The sequence below is a fragment of the Mytilus californianus genome, unplaced genomic scaffold (assembly GCF_021869535.1).
Source record: "Mytilus californianus isolate M0D057914Y unplaced genomic scaffold, xbMytCali1.0.p SCAF_5, whole genome shotgun sequence".
NCBI lineage: Eukaryota > Metazoa > Mollusca > Bivalvia > Mytilida > Mytilidae > Mytilus > Mytilus californianus.
In genome coordinates this window covers 120,367,869-120,388,647 of record NW_026262701.1, presented here as the reverse complement: position 1 = coordinate 120,388,647, position 20,779 = coordinate 120,367,869, and the positions used below count along the sequence as shown (strand labels likewise).

The 20,779-nt window shown below is 33.6% G+C and overlaps 1 protein-coding gene across 9 annotated transcripts in view; it reads left to right on the top strand.

Annotated features, from left to right (window-relative positions):
* Nucleotides 1–3,505: 3,505 nt before the first annotated feature.
* The window catches only part of LOC127700904 (beta-hexosaminidase subunit beta-like), a 36,306-nt gene continuing 19,032 nt past the window's right edge, over nt 3,506–20,779 (top strand). For 7 of the 9 annotated variants that reach the window (XR_007981769.1, XR_007981770.1, XM_052204617.1 and 4 more), the window contains exons 1-7: nt 3,506–3,563; nt 3,926–4,180; nt 6,887–7,354; nt 9,731–9,840; nt 15,455–15,565; nt 16,580–16,681; nt 18,338–18,443. Coding sequence is in view for 7 of the 9 variants with exons in the window: in XM_052204617.1 (XP_052060577.1) it covers nt 3,979–4,180; nt 6,887–7,354; nt 9,731–9,840; nt 15,455–15,565; nt 16,580–16,681; nt 18,338–18,443 (1,099 nt within the window). In the remaining 2 variants the exon portion in view is untranslated. The other 2 variants (XM_052204616.1, XM_052204621.1) reach the window with 2 other exon arrangements.

Below are 20,779 nucleotides of genomic sequence, written 5' to 3'. Positions count from 1 at the left end.
AACCCCAAAATGTATTAATATAATTATCATTTTGAGCGAAACAGTCATTCTCTGAATTAAAAGAAAAAACACAGCCGCTACGTGTTGGTTACGTACAAGGCAGGTACTTGACCTGAGTACGTGTTGGTTACATACAAGGCAGGTACTTGTCCTGAGTACGTATTGGTTAAGTACAAGGCAGGTACTTGTTTTGAGTACATGCTGGTTACTTACAAGGCAGGTCCTTTTCCTGAGTACGTGTTGGTTACGTACAAGGCAGGTCCTTGTCCTGAGTACGTGTTGGTAACGTATTAGGCAGGTACTTGTCCTGAGTACGTGTTGGTTACCTACAAAGCAGATACTTGTCCTGAGTACTTGTTGTTTACGTACAAGGCAGGTACTTATCCTGAGAACTTGTTGGTTACGAACAAGGCAGGTACTTGTCCTGAGTACGTGTTGGTTACGAACAAGGCAGGTACTTGTCCTGAGTACGTGTTGGTTACCTACAAAGCAGGTACTTGTCCGGAGTACGTGTTGGTTACGTACAAGGCAGGTACTTGTCCGGAGAACGTGTTGGTTACCTACAAAGTAGGTACTTGTCCTGAGTACGTGTTGGTTACGAACAAGGCAGGTAGTTATCCTGCGTACGTGTTGGTTACCTACAAAGCAGGTACTTGTCCTGAGTACGTGTTGGTTACGAACAAGGCAGGTACTTGTCCTGAGAACGTGTTGGAAAAATATGTTAACGGCAATAAGTAAAATTAGGCATTAAGCTTAAATCCTATAGGCAATAATCTAACGCCTAGGCATAAGTTATTACCTGAAATTTTCAGGTATAAGCTTATTTCCTGAAATCTGATGATGATTATTCAACATATTGCCACACATCATTTCGGGTAATAAGAGAACTTTGGGATTTTAGTTTTATATCTTCCATGTAAATGTACATTCGGTGAAATATTCTTGATGTCTAGTTGTGTTTATATTATATTCCAAATATTTATATACATTAATTTCATGAATGTAACAGATATTCAAATATCCATAACAGTATTAACTTGTATTTCTTTGGGGTATTACACAAATGATACGTTTCAAACAAGTGATTGTATCTGATGACAGGAGAGTGATTGATGATTCTATCAGAAATTTATTTGTCAGACGAAAATTCGCACTTCACTAGTCAAGCTGTTTTTTGGTCTCAGCATCAAAAGTAGAAAAGTGTAGAAATGAATTTTTCCTCACATTATCGTTCCATTGGTTTCACTGAATATGTAAAACATTACGGTTAAACATTTTGTTAAAAAAAAGTAAAGAAGAATGATGAGGAAAATTTAAATAAAATAAGTTTTTTTAGAGGAACTGTATGGTACTTTGGAAAAGGCATATCAACAGGTCATGGCGACTGAGACTGTATGATTTAACCAACTTAAAAATGCCTATGCAAATAATTATCGTGATTCCATGGCTATTCAAATATTTTTCGTGATTCCAATTGTTTCTTTAACTTTGTGAAAATTGTAACATGAAGAAAAAGTATTTAGGGAAGGGATTGGTAGTTAAACACATTTTATCCAAATGGTTCAACAGTAGAGAACAGGTTAATTGAATGTCTTTCCAATCAAACTCGGGTGGAAACTATAAATTTCTATAGAATCACCTAACAAAAGTTTGTAACATTAGAGCTCTAATGTCAAAATGTGCTTCAGAGGTGACTTTCAATTTAATTGATGTTTTCACAATTTTTGGTGCGCCCCTTAAACTGCAAAGTGACAATGGTCGTGAATTTACAGCTTTGATTATATCCGATTTAAAACTAAGGTGGCCAGAACTAGTGACTTTATCTCAGGTAGTTGACATTTTAAACTTCAGTTCTTGTCATGTTATTATGTATCAAATGTATTTTAACTTTCAATAAATGTCTTTTTATTCATGCACATTAACATTTTAGGCATTAAGACTAATTCCTGGACACATTTTACAGGATTTAAGCTTAAATTCTAGGATTTAAAAATAATGCCGAACATCATTTAGGCAATAGACTTACTGCCTAGGCGTTAGCTTATTGCCTAGGATTTATGTTTAATACCTAATTTCACTTATTGCCGCTAACATTTACAAGGCAGGTACTTGTCCTCAGTACGTGTTGGTTATGTACAAGGCAGGTACTTGTCCTCAGTACGTGTTGGTTATGTACAAGGCAGGTACTTGTTCTCAGTACGTGTTTGTTATTTATCAGGCAGGTACTTGTCCTCAGTACGTGTTGGTTATGTACAAGGCAGGAACTTGTCCTCAGTACGTGTTGGTTATGTATCAGGCAGGTACTTGTCCTCAGTACGTGTTGGTTATGTACAAGGCAGGTACTTGTCCTCAGTACGTGTTGGTTATGTACAAGGCAGGTACTTGTTCTCAGTACGTGTTGGTTATGTATCAGGCAGGTACTTGTCCTCAGTACGTGTTGGTTATGTACAAAGGCAGGTACTTGTCCTCAGTACGTGTTGGTTATGTACAAGGCAGGTACTTGTTCTCAGTACGCATATAATATTTACTTGTTGATAGTATGCACCTAAATAAGCATTGTGGTTTAACCGAATAATGGAAAGGGTAACAATAATCGGTGGATGACTTACCTTTTGTCGGCCAAAGGGTATTTCATGTAAAATAAATTTTGTTTTGTTCACAAGTTCATAACTTTCATCTTAATCAAATCATTTTATCATCTCCCATCGCAAGTAACAACATATCCCTACCCTTCGGCTTATATTTGTAGTTAAAAATATAATGTATTAAATTAAAAACAAAACAAGACATACAACTTGAAATACAGAAAAAATCCGGTTTTATGTTTGATCTCAGTAAAATTCGAAAATAAAGTAAGTAAATCTGACAAACGAAGTGATTTGACACACGTTAAGATCCTCTGTGGGTAAGACTTGACATACGTTAAGATCCTATGTGGGTAAGACGTCTCAGTATTTAAATAGTTTCATGGTCAAAAAGGTGTTTTCAGGTTAAAAAGGAGAATAAGGTAGAAATGAAAAAAAAATGAGACTGAAATATATCATTTAGAAGGTAAGACCAAATATATATCATTAAATATCATTCAAAATTCTAAAAGAAGTGCACGGTAATAATTCTCGATTCCATAAAAGTAATAATAATCATGGTGATGTAAAATCATCAAGTGTCGGGTTATCAGCGAGTATAAAAGATGAAAACAAGGGGCTAAACAACATTACACATATCAATGAAAATTATGCACACATTTTATTAAGTTTTTGAATGAACAGTTATTTATATTCTTTTCTAACGAAAGAAGCATTTTTACAACAATTATCATCAAATGAAGGAATTTAGTATAATGGTAAAATTTTGCGTTTCATGTTTTTTTCACAGCAAAATTTCAATGGTATCAAATCCTTCCGTTTCCTCTCCGTAAACCATTTTTCAAAATTCATCATTTATTGTCATTCATAAATTTAATACGGAAATTACCATTTAAAGTCATACTGATTAATGAATCAAATATGGGCAGTCGATTTAATATCGATAGTTTGATCATGGAAGTATTTTCAGATTAAACTGTAAGTTTAAATAAAGTTTAATGAGACGCTTTCCCCTTTTCAACTGACGTGAGTTTAATTTGTGTCATAGCAACACGATTGAGTGTTCAAAGATTTTTTTATGATTACATTTAAGAATTAATCATTTGTTCAAATTATGAAGTAGTTACTTCGAATGTTAATTTTGTGCAAAAATATTGTCATGAACGGAAATTTTATTTAATATTTTATTTGCGATTTCCTTTTTTCAACTGTAATCGTTATGTAGTAATTAGTAGGTGAATCAATCAAACGAAAATTGTCCTTTCCTTTTAACATCATACTCCATCAAATGGTCATTGAACCATACAAAACATAAGTCGTCTTGCTTTTATACATATCAGGTTTCAATACAGCTGAAGATCGTTCTGATATGGGATGAACTGGAGAATTGGTGATGCGGTGTTATCTGTTGCTTGTATGCTGTTTGGCATCATCCATCCAGTGTCACTATCATGTCAATGACCAGAACGTTTCTCATGGAAATAAAAAGGAGGCGTACCTGAAGCTACAAAAAGTCGTACCAATAACTGAAAAACCTAGTTCAACGCAACTATTTAAATATATACCGAACACAAAGAAGAGCGCATCAGAAACATGTAAGTATACAGAATTTGTGTTTCAAACTCGGTGTGGTATTTTACAATTTCTTTTTCTACTTTCATTGCAACTTTTTTTGAATAGTTATAACTATATCACTTGCTTATTGTTTAGGTTTATATTTAACGTATATGCATATGAAGGTCTGTTCTCCTTACGCCTTTCGAGTAATTAGTTTTTTTTCATCTGAAATATGAACGGATTATCGCGTAATAGTCCAATATATAATAGCACTTCCATATAATTCTGGATTCTAAAGACTTTATTTTAAATTATTTTTTACGAATCTCAAGATTAAAACAGAAAAGTTTATAGTTTAAAATACATTATCTTCAAACATCTTATAAATTATCTAGATTGTTCTTGTAATAAAGCTTTTACTACTGATATGTTCCCAGGATTGTACTGGGAACTTTACCATAATGAAGACACACACATATACTTCCCTATATGTAGACCGGGTTGGTCTTGAGACGTTATCATTAGTAAGACACAAACATATACGTTTCTGTTTGCGGGGTTAGGCAAGGGACTTTACTTTTAGTAAGACACAAACATATATACTTCTCTGTTTGCATGGTTGGGCTGGAGCAAACATTTTGTTTAATAATTACGTTTTTTGTATGTTTTGCGTAGTTTAATTGATATGTTTAAAACATATGTTAGTCAAATCCTTAAGGGCTATACAAAATACAACACCATTTTGATGTATTACGTAAACAAGAAGTATGACGAGAGGAATGAACCTTAGTCCGTCCTATCCAAATCTCTTATTCGTACTTAGTACAATGAATCAAACTCATTCGACATTAATCATTTCAATTTATTTTTCTGTCCTTCTATTTTTTTTTTATTTACACATTTTTACTGGAAAAAAAAACAGTTTTCTGAAAGAATTTGTTATGATATTTAAATATTTTAACCTCCACATCTGAAGTTTGTGTTATTACTATCGACAGTAAGTTTTTTTATTCCTGATATGGTAACTATACCTAACACCATAAGTTCACCCACAAACAGCCATCGTCTGTTGGCCCTACACATCGAATTCAAACTTGTTGTAAATGTATATTCACAATTATAAGTTGTTCGAAGATGGTTTTCGGCAGAAACACTATTCTATGTGCGTAAACGTGGACAGACATACATTTCTACGTTGTTAATATATAAACTTGTTGCTCTCTGCCATAGTTGTTGTTTATTAATTGTTTTAGCATAAATTAAGCCGTTAATTTCTCTTTTGAATTGTTTTACATTTTTTTTTAATAACGATGACTTTTATAGCTTACTATACGGTATGTGATTTGCTCATTGTTGAAGACCGTACGGCCGTACGGTGAACGTTCATCGTAATCATAATAAAAAAAAACAACAACCAAGGAGATGTGGTATGATAGCCAATGAGACCACCATAGACCAAATGATGAGGATGTAAACAACTACAGGTCGCCGCATGACCTTCAACAATGAGAAATACCCATACCATAAAGCAAACTTATAAAAGGCACCGGCATCAAAAGAAAAAGTTAATTGCCTGATTTATGCTACAAACAATTATGGAGGACAGCAACCAACGATAACCACTGGATCACAGGGCTCCTGACTTTGGACAGGCACACAAGGAATGTTGTATGGTTAAACATGTTTATGACCGCTCGAACCTCCATCTAACCAAGGACAGTGGTGTAATTGCACAACATAAGAACGAACTGTAAATAATCAGTTGGAAAAGACACGAGTCATCAGACCGGTAATTAATAAAAATACAACTAACAAAAAGACAACAAACACAATGTACCGATCTTAAAATACTCGCAGTTACTGACAGGTAGTTCAAAACCAATTAAAATCAATCAGTTAACCTCCAACAGATTTAGTGTAAATACGCCGTAATCAGTCTCAAAATTTACGACCTTGTACAATTCCAAAATCTTAGTAATCTCTATTTCATATCAAAACTATAATTTGGATAAAAATCATAGATTTTTAGTATTGATTCAGAAAATAAATAAGAAGGACATTCATAAAACCACCATTATATCGGAAAACGAAAATACTGCGTGCATTTATTTTTGTGACTGTTGAAAAATAAAATAAAAATGCGAGATTAGTTATTGCGATTTCAGGAAATACTATATATAAATAATGCTATCAAAATTGAAAATGATAGTTATTGTATACGAATTTTATTCTGACGCAATAAAAAAAAAACATGGCAAAATCTCTATAAAATGTTCTTCAAAATTTTACTTTCTTTTGAATGGTTTAACATATGCATAATGTAACAATTGGTGATGATAATCGTACAAACAAGAAGTGAAAAAGTGCCTCCTTCTATATACACGAAAAACAGAAAATTGAAAGAGAGTAAAACATAGGGCTTTTTACGGTTTTATATAACAAAACATTTATCATCCTCAAGCTTCTAATATTGATTTAGATTGACCTCATCTAAGGCCGAATATTAACCTCTAAAAGTCTTTTTTATTTCATTTTATTGGATTGCATTTGAATTGATGTCTACCCTGCATCTTGATTTGTTATTAGTATAGGGAAAACATATATACGATTTGTCGACAGATGGTTTTAACATATAAGACATTTGAACAAAATAGGATTGACGGTTAACCTATAACGAATCACTTCAATAATGGTTGTAGACATTTTCAAATTTGTTTGTGTATTTTATCCGGTTTATTTCACAGATGCGAATAGATTACGATACCAGAGCCACGGCGAATCAGTGATTCCGAACATATCTCTGTCTCTTACGGCGGGAAATTATTACATGAAGTTCAAAAGTGTTCCCATGAATCCATTGATGATCAGAAGAGCTCCAGTTGCTACGATAGGAGAACCTTGGCCTTTACCACAGAAATATGAAGTAAATGAAAATATTGTATTTAGAATTTCCAAACCGTTGAATATAAAGATCAGGAATAATACTTGTGATGTATTAGAAAGTGCTGTGCAAAGATTTGAAGACAACGTATTTAGGTTTGCCTTGGAAGAATACTATACAAACTTGGTGCATATTGAAGGATCAGGCTTTGAAAACTTAGACAAAAAATATCGGCATCCAAAATATACCAAAGCCGTAAATCTCACAACATTTCACATTTATGTGAATTCTGTGTGTTCAAAGTATCCAAAGCTTCAGTCAGACGAATCTTGTACGTATTAATAATCAAAATATGCCACAGATTATAAATTAAAACGACTCTTTGCTATGCATACAAATATTTTGTGTACACTTCCAAACCTGCATGTAATTTCGCATTTTTTGGGAAGCAAACAATTTGCCATGCAACTTTGAATATAATAGTCATTCTATGAATCAATGTTAAATAAAAATATGAAATTTATGCTACTAAAATAAGAGACCGAATTTTTGTAAGCCACAATTCACCTGAAACTATAAATCGCTATTTAAAATGTGATGTGACATTTGTTTATTACGGAAGCTTAAGCTATGCGAATAAGAAGTTTCTAACAATAATAACGTCCAAAATTTGTATACCGAAAAGCAACATGACATGGGTCTTCCAGAACTGTAAATAACTTCCGTCCTTCTCTGACAAATGTCGGACTCATTGGTTAAGGTTTAGTTAAGACGCGAGGACAGAAACATAGGTTGATTATATTTGATTTTGATTTTTGGTGTTTTTAACGCCACTTTTAAGCACCGCGGCTTTTGGGCTATTTCGTGGCGGCCAGTTTTTATTGGTGGAGGAAGCCGGAGTGTCCGAAGAAAATCACCGACCTTCGATAGGAAAACTGACAATCCTAGTCAATTAAGATTGGAGTCGAGTGCACCCGCACGAGCGGGGTTCGAACTCACAACCTCAGTGTTGACTGGCTACACTGTAAAAATGGTGTTTAGATCCTAAACACATTTCTAAGCACATCTTTTGTGCACTTTGTTTTACATGTTTAGATCTAAACGTGTCTCAGTACAATGTGTTTAGGATTGTGTTTAGAATCGTGTTTAGCTTAGAAAAAAGTGTTTAATTTCTAAACACTTTCATTTTTAAACACATTAAAAGTGTTTAAATTCAAGACATGTTTAGATATTATGTGCTTACTGAGAAATGTGTTTAGAAATTAAACACAATCCTAAACACGTTTAGATCTAAACATGTAATACAAGTGTTTAATTTCTAAGCACGTAAAAGTGCGAAAAGTCGTGGTTGCGATCCCCTGCCGGTTCATACCAAAAAACGTAAAATTGGTATTTGCTGCTTCTCCGCTTAAAGCAGGGGGAATTTTAGGAGTAAGAGCAAAGACTAGCTGGTCGACTCGGAGTCAGAATATTTGTCCGGTGAATTTGTCCCGATAGTGTGACCTGTCTTCCTGTGGACTGTTACTTTGTGAACTAGCACGTGAGAAATCCTGTTCAGCGTGTCGGTCTATTACAAGGCAGGGTTTATATTCATATCTAATTATCATGTTCTCGTCCTGAATATGCATGTATTTTTTGGCAGTAAAAGGTCATCTATCCATGCATCCATCGAAGTATGGAAAAAAAATTAGCATACTAAGTGTAAATTATTATACTTTGTCAGGAATGTGGCAAATGTTTTTCAATTGTTCTGTTGATTGATAGCGTATGATTTTGTCAGTTTTTATAGACTCCCCCCTTTTAAGCTCACCGGGGCCCGAAGGGCCCCATGTGAGCTTATGCCATCACTTGGCGTCCGTCGTCGTCTGTCGTCTGTCGTCGTAAACTATTTCAAAAATCTTCTCCTCTGAAACTACTGGGCCAAATACCTTCAAACTTTAACTAAATGTTCCTTAGGATATCTAGTTTATAAATTGTATCCGAAGTTTTGAGCCATCGACAAACATGGCCGCCATGGCTAAAAATAGAACATAGGGGTCAAATGCTTATATCTCAAAAACTAAAGCTTTTAGAGCAAATCTGACAGAGGTAAAATTGTTCAGTTGTTCAAGATCTATCAGCTCTGAAATTTTCAGACGAATCGAACAACCCATTGTTGGGTTGCTGCCATCGAATTGGTAGTTTTAACAAAATTTTGAAGTTTTTTGTTATTATTTTGAATATTATTATAGATATATATAAACTGTAAGCAGCAATAATGTTCAGCAAAGTAAGATCTACAAAAAAGTTAATATGACCATAATTGTCAATTGACCCCTTAAGGAGTTATTGCCCTTTAAAGACAATTTTACACAATTTGTTCATCAAGTTTGCTAACATTTAAAAATCTTCTCCTCTGAAATACAGGTGAGCGATTCAGGCTCTTGAGAGCCTCTTGTTGAACTTGCCTTGGAGCTCGGTATTTTGTTATAATTTTTTATTAAATGGATTCTAAAATAAATAATCGGGATATGAACAAGAATATTACAAAGGAGGCAATAAGGTTTTTTTATAGAAAAATCCAAAGTAAAGTAGTATTTGCTTTGTTAATGACATTTTTTAATTAACGTTCTTCCATAGTAAAAAAAAACAAAAAAAAGTATAAAGAAAAAAAAGTAGCATTCTTCCATAGTAAATTCATCTTGTGGAATCTTACTGTTTTCTGTAGATAGCTTGCTAATCAAGAACTTTGGAATCGTGCTTATGAGTGATGAAGTATGGGGTGCATTGCGTGGACTTGAAACACTCAGTCAAGTTATATTTTCTTGGAAAGATCAGGTAAATCAACAGAAAACTTTGAATTATTCTATAAATAGACATACTCATATGTATATGGTGAATTTAAAAGTTATAAAATAATATGTGAAATCCACCATGACTTTAAAACACATTTTTATTATAAATTACGCATGACGCTTGTTTCTTTATATATGCTTATCCTTGAAGCACAAAAAAATAACAAAAATTGAATCATGATGTTGGCAGTATTTGGCAACATCTTTATATCTTAAACAATATACAATGTATAACATATGTGAACATCTATTTAAATGTCAATCTATGATCTGAAATATTTTTCTAAATGTCTGTATTTGTATATAGATATAACTTATAATGTGGCTACCGCCAATCATGTCAAACCACTAATATATATATAATATATCATCAATTTTCACTGAATACTAGTATACGAATGTTAAATCCAGCGCAGTGAAGTCTGCCAAATCGCCCAGTAAGATCAGATGGTTTAACAAACTGATCCGTTGGACAACCACCACTGAGGGAAGTTGAAGCTGCGATTGAGCTGTGCCAAATATTATTTGGTACATAAACCGTCTAATACTAGTATCTTGAAATACAATATATCTTTACTTAAAAAATTGCACCTGATAACAATCATGGAAAGTTCAATTCATACCCAGGTTGCTGACAATCGTTTCTATACCTCCTTGTAGGGTATTCAAGAATATGTTGTTACCGTGTGATGTCAAATGTACCCCATCTTACATCAAAAATCTATCAGTAGCTACCCTGTGATGTCAAATGTACCCCATCTTACATCAGAAATCTATCAGTAGCTTTTATTTCGGGGTAACGAATCCAGCAACCCTCTGATTTGGTTAAAAATGAGATATCGAGATATTAATTCTAGTCGTCCTACATTTCTCAATGGCATCTGTATTTGTATCTGTTAGTAATCTTCACCTCCAGTATAAGAGATCGAGAAAATCCTCATTTAATCCAAAACCCAAATAAAATCACACAATACTGTACATTCAACTTTCAAATATTTACAGTTAAAAATAGATGTTGAAATTCATCAGTCTTGCCTGTCATGGAAAGAAAGGATCAGACAAAAGTCTGGAGTATTTCAAACTTTATCCAACGACAGAACAGTACCACTATGCATAAGACACAAAGACTGACAAATACATGATACATCTCATCCTCTCTGTTTAAATGGGCAAGAAAAAATAAATAAATAAATAAATAAATAAACAAATAAAAATAAAATGGTGGAAGAGGAAAAGTAAGAATAATGCACCGATTTAAAGTTAAAACTCCAAAATAGAATAATTACAGCCATATATTACACAGAATATTAAATACACTATTGATATGTGACCGTTTACGTTTGCACAGAGTAAAACGAGATTTAGTTTTTAATTGATAAAAATTCTAAAGTTTCTCACTATTGGGGTCTAATTCAAATAGTATATTAATAAAAATAAAATAGGTTAAACAAAAAAAGGTTAAATAATAAAGAAATGAATAACAATGAAATAAAAAATAAGTTTATAGACTAAGAAAAAGAACAAAACAGAATAAAAAAATTCCAGCAATGACAGTTTGTTTACTGAGAGCTTCTGTGTATTTCTCATAAGTTCCTTTTTGTGTGTAAGTAGAACTGAGCAATCCAATACAATTTTCTCTTCATCTGACATCTGAGCTAGTTTCAGTTTGTATGTTTTATATAGTTCTATTTCTATAGCTTGGATTGTAGCATGCCGTTTTGTTTCTAATAAGGTACAGTGGAATAGAAAATGTTCCATATCTTCGTTATCTTCTCCACATAGCAGGGATTTTGTATCTTCTTGGTTCTGATTGAATCTTGAACGAGTTGCTTGAAATATGTAAGATCCACTTACTATTTTTAGCTTAATAAGTATTCTATTCTCGAGCTGATTGCGATGGGATAAATAGCAAGGGGTGTTGCTTTCCCGGATTATAAGATTCTAAATTTAAGTATCCAAAATGTTTGTAAGGTTTAGCTAAAGTTAAAATTGAGAATGGAAATGGGGAATATGTCAAAGAGACAACAACCCGACCAAAGAGCAGACAACAGCCGAAGGCCACCAATGGGTCTTCAATGCAGCGAGAAAATCCCGCACCCGGAGGTGGTCCTCAGCTGGCTCCTAAATAAAATTGTGTGCTAGTTGTCTTTTTTTATCTTTCTAATTGATAGATCAACTGTTTCCAGTGCATTTTTTTGTATGGTAAAAAGTAAAATCCAAAAGTAAATAAATGTATGGTAGATTATATTTCCAGAATATTTTTTGACTCTTTTGAACCATGAGTTACTCTGCACAGATTTTAAGTATAACTGCCTCCTAGCAATTAGTTTCTCTGTGGATGTTTCGGGTAGTAGAAATAGATTGTATACAAATGTCAATATTCTAAGAGGGATCTGTCCTTCTGTTGGAATAAAACCAGATATTATATATGGTACAACATCTGGAGTGCTTTGTGGAAGATATAGAATTTGCTTTTTAGGTGCTGGGGTCTAATCCATTGTTTCATGAAATCCCGCCGACATTTGGCAGTAAGCTGTTCTTCTTGCTTTTGTGATATTGGTACTAAATAAAGGCGGTGTTCAAAAGTCATAAATCGATTGAGAGAAAACAAATCTGGGTTACAAACTAAAACCGAGGGAAACACATCAATTATAAGAGAAAAAAGAGGCACAATAGGAACACTGAAGTTCAACAAAAACAAACGCCAAAATACATAGAAACGAACTATTTAATAACAACTGCCATATTCCTGACTTGGTATAAGCACATGTGATCTCATCACAATGTTGAACGAAATGCCATCCACCCTATAATTGATTCAAGTTCCTTCAGTGTTATTTTCCTTTTTTATATGACCTGAATAAGCATAAAATACAGTTTATCAAGTTTTTCAGGAGGGATTTTTACCAACATCAGCACTGTGTCAATTTCCAGGCCTAAAAATGTAATACATGTGGTAGGAACTACTGTTTTTTTTTTCTCGGCCAGTGGTACACCTAGTTGACTACATACTTCACTAAAAGTTTCCATCAAAATTTTACAATTTTCTGTTGAACTTTCCCCAGCAAAAAGAAAATCATCCAAATAGTGATCTAAAGACTCAAAGAAACTGTTCTATACAAAAAGTATAGCAACAGCTATTGAGCAGTCTTCTGGCAAACATTTATTTATATTTCCCATAAAAAAAATATACCAAGAAGTCTAATTCTGATTACCTTATCAAAAGAAGAATATTTCATTTGCAAATTTTAGGGTCAATAAAATCATTGACGCTCCAATTTTGAGGATATGAAAGGTGAGTTATGAGACGCCAACCACCGTCATTTTCAGCAACTACCCCAATTGGTGATATTCGTAAAGTTTAAATTCGAATCTTTAAAAGGGGTCAATCATTCTACCATGTTGCACTTCTTTCTGTGACTTCAAAGTGTTTCATTTTTAGAAACCTCTGCCGAATGAGATTATTTGCAAAATTGCGACACGTGGGCCAGTATATTTTATTTTAAACCCCTCTAAAACTGCTAATAATAAAATTGCTGCATCTGTTTTGTTTTCATAATTTGCAAGTAATTTTTTCAAACAATTAATTTTGATGGGCGCTTTGCCTTTATTAAACACTAACAATATACCATATTTCAAACTCTATATATCAATTACACATACAGTATACCATATGTCAAGCTCTATATATGAGTGTACACATACAAAATATTATATGTCAAGCTCTATATATGCGTGTACACATACAATATATTATATGTCAAGCTTTATATAAGAGTGTACATATACAATATACCATATGTCAAGCTCTATATATGATTGTACACGAACAATATATCAAATGTCACGATATATATATTATTGTACACGCACAATATATCATATGTCTAGCTCTATATATGATTGTATATATACAATATACCATTTGTCAAGCTTTATATATGATTGTATATATAAAATATACCATTTGTCAAGCTCTATATATGATTTTATGTATACAATATACCATATGTCAAGCTCTATATATGATTGTACACGAACAATATATCAAATGTCACGATATATATAGTATTGTACACGCACAATATACCATATGTCAAACTCTATATCTGAATGTATATATACAATATACCATATGTCAAGCTCTATATATGAATGTATATATACAATATACCATATGTCAAGCTCTATATATGAATGTATATATACAATATACCATATGTCAAGCTCTATATATGATTGTACACATACAATAATATACAATATGTCAATCTCTACATGATCGTACAAATGCAATACATCATATGTCAAGCTCTATATACATGATTGTACACATACAATATACCATATGTCAAGCTATTTATATGATTAAACACATACAATATACCATATGTCAATCTCTACATGATCGTAAAATGCAATATATCATATGTCAAGCTCTATATATATGATTGTACACAAACAATACATCATATGTCAAGCTCGATATAAGAGTGTACACATACACTATACCATATGTCAAGCTCTATATATGATTGTTCACGTAGAGTTTACCATATGTCAAGTTCTATGTATGATTGTATACATAAATTAATCATTTGTCAAGCTCTATATATAATTGTATATATACGATATACCATATGTCAAGCTCTATATATAAATGTATATATACAAGTCTAAATTGAAAACAACGTTCAAACCTATGATTGCGTTGGATAAAAACCACAATTTTTATACGTGTGCATGCAAAACAAATTTTTTGGTAGAGGGGTCTAAATACATCACAAAAAACATTTTCCAAAAGACCAAAAAGTAAAAATGTATATTTTAACAAAATGCATTTGACTAGCAGGTCGAACAACGGATGTTCTTAAACCCTGCTGACTGCCATTGCGATTGCCAAATAAACGGATCACCAGATGTAATAAAATGTACACGATATCCGGATTTCAACATGTATATACACAATATACCATATGTCAATCTCTATTTATGATTGTACACATACAATATATTATATGTCAAGCTCCATATATGATAGTACACATACAATATAACACATGTCAAGCTCTATGTATGATTCTACACATACAATATAACATATGTCAAGCTCTATATATGATTTTACACATTGAATATATCGTATTTCAAGTTCTATATATGATTGTTCACATACAGTATACCATATATCAAGCTCTATGTATGATTGTATATATAAGCTAGATTAATCTGACAAGCGGTTTTGGAGAACGGGTGCAAACAAGTTCGAATTTAAAAGTAGCGGAAGAAGAAGAAGAAAACCAACAAGTCTCCAAACTTTGTTTTGGAGACGTAATAAATCATTTGTCAAGCTCTATATATGATTGTACATTGTACAATATAACAATATAACAGCTTGAAATCATCATACCGGTGCATATACTTTTGAGCATCTGAAAGAACATTTTAGTCAATAAATATGTTCCTATACATCTGATACAAAATGCGTCAAGTTTATATGTTATTTAAACAAAAATAACATGTTTTACATTATTTAGACAAAAATAACATGGCAACAGATTACAACTTTCAATGTAATTTATTTTTTTATTTTTTAGTATTTTGTTCGTGATACGCTGATACGAGATTTTCCTCGTTTTAAACATAGAGGGGTTCTTGTTGATTCTGCCAGACATTTTATGACAAAAGACGTGATATATAATGTCCTAGTAAGTATGCGAATATATATCCTACCTTCTATAGATTTCGGTATATTCAATTGGTTAAGTAACGTCACGTGCTGACTATGTATATTTAATATCTGGCGTTTACAAGAGTTATCTTCCTTTAAATAACCCGATATAAGACGGCATTTGTTAAATGTTGAAAGTTAGTAATATAGATAGTCATGTTTTGTTGCAAGCATAATATAATGCTGTCAGTGACCAAGTATTATATATATTTTTAACATTTCCTGCGTATCTAGCAGCGAATCATGTATTATTCACTTTTATCATATATTTAGTAGTTAATACAGTAGTTTTGAATATTTGATAAACAGCCTGCTGTTTAATCCGTATCGCTCAACTTTGATGCACATCCTTTATCACACCCCTTTATTGCATGTCTACCCTTTATCGCACCCCTACTCGGAGTTCTCGTTTGTATTCTATACGGAGTCTGTCGGACAGTTCCTATATACTCTCCTGTTTAAATATATGATAAAGCGTATAAAACATGGCAAAATCCGTATCACATGCCGTATCACCGTCGACCTCGGGCTGATATTGGTATCTCGGGATGATACGGCATGTGATACGGATTTTGCCATGTATTATTCACTTGGTAAGACAAATGCCACTACGGATCAGACAACAATATCATGTGATTAGTTTATATTATAACAATAGGAACAACTGAAAAATAACAATCGTGCATCTTAATCAGCATGTGATTTACCAATAGGAGAGAAACGAAAGATACCAAAAAGTGACATTTAAACTCGTTAGACGAACACAATCTGCCAACGCCATGGCAATAAACCTAAAATGACCAAAAGACGAACAACAGTATAAAAAGATTCAACATAGAAAACCAAAGACTGAGGAACAGGAACCCCACCAAAAAAGGGGGTGATCTCAGTTGCTCCGGAAGGGTAAGCAGATCCTGTTCCACTTGCGACAATAAAATTGCACGTTCTACTGAAGACCAAAATCATTTAAACATTATTCTATTTATTTAAGGAAGGAATGTACCAGAACAAAATGAACGTACTACACTGGCATTTAGTTGATGATCAGTCATTTCCATACCAGAGTAAAGTATTTCCCGATCTAAGCGGTAAGGTAGGCATATCTCTATAATAGGATTATAAGTACAACCTCAGATCCGTCTTGGTTATAGTTGCCCACCCTTCTCCCTCCATCGTGACGTGTTTCAGAGTTTCTAAAAAAACGAGAGCAACATTTAGATGAGAAACCGCAAAAATTATACATAGTGCCTGAAATCAAACCTAATTCAGCCTGTTCATAAAATGTAGATTTCTTTCCAGACTAGGTCGTTAAAATAGAGCCGCCTTTATAGTTTACCCCGCCACATTCTGTATGTGCCTGTCCCAAGTCAGGAGCCTGTAATTCAGTGGTTGTCATTTGTTGCTGTGTAACATATTTGTTTTTTTGGTTCTTTATTTTGTACATAAATTAGGCGATTAGTTTTCTCGTTTGAATTGTTTTACATTTGTCATTTCGGAGCCTTTTATAGCTGACTATGCGGTATGGGCTTTGCTCATTGTTGAAGGCCGTATCGTGACCTATAGTTGTTAATTTTTGTGTCATTTGGTCTCTTGTGGAGAGTTGTCTCATTGGCAATCAAACCACATCTCCTTATTTTTATATGGCTAAAGACCAGAGAAAACGAAAAGAAACAATGAAATTGAGAATGGAAACGGGGAATGTGTCAAAGAGACAACAACCCGATCAAAGAGCAGAAAACAGCTGAAAGCCACCAATGGGTCTTCAACACAAGTCCACAAAACATTACACAGAAAACTAACGACAGAGCAACACGAACCCCACTAGAGACTTGGAGTTATCTCAGGTGCTCGGGAAGGGTAAACAGATCCTGCTCCATTAGTGGCATCCGTCATGTCGCTCGTGGTAAGTACAAATTAGGTTATAAGTTTCATTCAGTGATGTCAAAATCGAATAAGTGGACGAGATTGTGGTTACGACAATTGGAACGTGACATAGATATTCCATAATGGTCAACCAACTCGTGATGAAATAATGGTCAACCAACTCGTGATGAAATAATGGTCAATCAACTCGTGATGAAATAATGGTCAACCAACTCGTGATGAAATAATGGTCAACCAACTCGTGATGAAATAATGGTCAACCAACTCGTGATGAAATAATGAAACATATCTCCTATAGAGGTAAAGTACTAGGCTAGTCTATACTTGGTGTCTTTTTGTTGTTTGGATGTACAAGTACCCGGCCACGTCCACTTGTATTTGTAGTATTTGTATTTTTATCCATCTGATGAGTTAAGCCTCTTTCAACTGATTTTTATAGTTCGTTCTTATGTTATACTGTTACACCACTGTCCCAGGTTAGGGGAGGGTTGGGATCCCGCTAACATGTTCAACCCCGCCACATTCTGTATGTATGTGCCTGTACCAAGTCAGGAGCCTGTAATTCAGTGGTTGTCGTTTGTTTATGTGTTACATATTTGTTTTTCATTCATTTTTTGTACATAAATTAGGCCGTTAGTTTTCTCGTTTGAATTGTTTTACATTGTCATTTCGGGGCCTTTTATAGCTGACTGTGCGGTATGGGCTTTGCTCATTGTTGAAGGCCGTACGGTGACCTATAGTTGTTAATTTCTGTGTCATTTGGTCTCTTGTGGAGAGTTGTCTTATTGGCAATCATACCACATCTTCTTTTTATAGTGTAACCATTACTAAAGAGAAGAAGTTACATTGTATTTTCATGTTTCAGGGAGCGCATCATCCATTACTCACATATAACCACGAAGACATTGCAGAAATCGTAGAGTATGCACGACTGCGTGGTGTACGAGTAATACCAGAATTCGATACACCTGGTAAGTTTGGTGTGAATTTGACACACATGGTAAGTTTGATGTGAATTTGACACACATGGTAAGTTTGATGTGAATTTAACACACCTGGTAAGTGTATTGTGAATTTGACTAAAGAGCAGAACACAGCTGAAGGCCACCAATGGGTCTTCAATACAGCGAGAAAATCCCGCACCCGGAGGCGGGCTTCAGTTGGCCCCTGAACAAAAATGTTTACTAGTTCAATGAAAATGGACGTCACACTAAACTCCATAACATATAAATGAACTAAAATTAAAAAACATACAAGACTAACAAAGGCCAAAGGCTCCTGACTTGGGACAGGCGCAAAAATGCGGCGGGGTAAAACATGTTTTGTGAGATCTCAACCTTCCCCTATACCTCTAGCCAATGTAGAATAAACAAACACACAGCAATACGCACAGTAAAACTCAGTTAATAAAAGAAGTCCGAGTCCGATGTCTGAATAGGTAACAAAAGAAAAAGTCCATGTTTGTTTGCATTATTAAAGAAATGGATGACTGTGACATAATTTAATTGCTCATTTATAAAAGTTGTCTTTTTGTGGACGTCGCATGCGTAGTTTCCGTATATCTAACTTTTTTCACTTTGATATATTATGTGATCATTTTGTGTATATTTAATTATATTTAGCTATGTTGAAAGACTCCCGTAATGGCAAATTCTAAAACGACGAATTGTTTAGTCTCTCAGTAAACCTATAAGATTTCTGCTGCTTTTTTTGCAAAATAGGTGCAATTTGGGTACTGTGGCGTTAAATGGTGTATATTGTGTGTAATCAATATAAGCTGAATGAATTCAATCTAAGTTAGATACACTTTGTAAATTCAGTGTAGACAAATTATTGAAGTTTACCTTGCATGTGAAATTCAATATAAGCAATGTATAGTGTATGGTGTACGAGTTGTGTAACTTTTTACATCACTGGGTCGATACTTCTGCTGGTGGACTATCAGTTCCCGAGGGTATCATCAGTTCAGTAGTCAGTACAAACCTTTCTAAAATTGTCCGTTGGTAAAGTTTGAAATTATAAAGACAATAAGGTTTCAACTCCCTAAAGCAAAGTTGACTTTAGATGGATTTGGCTACTTTTTTAGGTCCTTTTTAGTTAAATAGCTCTTCAACTGTTTCGGTTTTATTCATCCTTGGCTTTCAAATATTCGGCTATGATTGTTCCTAATGAAGGTAAATCCAGAAAAAGCGCTTCGGACGCATGAAATTTAGAACGTGTTGTTTTCATTTATTGTAGACCTGACGAGTGAAATCAATTGATAATTCAGTATATATAACTCGTGTGGGATCAGTTTGATGAAACTATAATACTTAATGCACGAGTACCGACTTTTGACACTGACTTTGACAGGGATCGTCTCAAATGTGAATTTTACAGCGTGCCATCGGACACAATTTGGGAAAATGGCAACCTAGAGGAATGTCTGTCAAGTTTGGTTTGAATGGGCCAATCAGTTTTTGACGAAAATCTGTCAACCAATTTCAGGTTATAGTAGCCACGTTTATAAATTTGTCGAAATAATCAGTTGCAGTTTTTGCGAAATATCATTCTAGAAACATTTTTACCATCTAACTTATTACCTACATTTCGTAGTTTTTGACGAGAAGTCGACCGCTCAGTCTTTGATGTCCATTTGTAAGATTGGATAGGGTTGTCAGATATAAATTTAGTAGTGAACCAGTTAAAGAACATTCCTATATGAGTCATTTAAAGAAAATATCGAAATTGAAAAATTGAATAAAAGTCACTATTTTAAATCATCCTCTTTATGTTGTCTATCCTGTTACTTAAACTATAGTAACAGGATAGACGGTAACATTATAGACAAATTTTTGTATTTATGAATGTTGTTGTGAAATAACTATACTCCATTTGTTGCAGTGATAATGTTTTTCTTCTTCGGGCTTGGTTTCCAACACGTTATTGCACATTTTACAAGTATAATATTGTTGTCATTTATTAATTTGTTGGTAACAGCATAGAAATGACATAAGGGTACGCATTTATTTTTTTACTCAAGCTTTTAAATTCATTTCTCTATACTGTGAAGTAAGAAACGTGCCGTGTGCAATTTTTAGGATCTTTGTGCTTTTAAATCATTACTGAATAGTTTCATATCCAAAAGGAGAAATAATTTACTGGTTGATCCAGTATCAGTAACAGGATAGACATGCATTTCATGAACGTCGATGAAAATTAGTTTGTAAAGAAACGTGTTACATAGAATAATAAAGAAACTGTGATTTGTCGTTAGAGTTAATATAAACATTCTAAAATAGTTCATTTGGCAGATTTCAAGGCAATC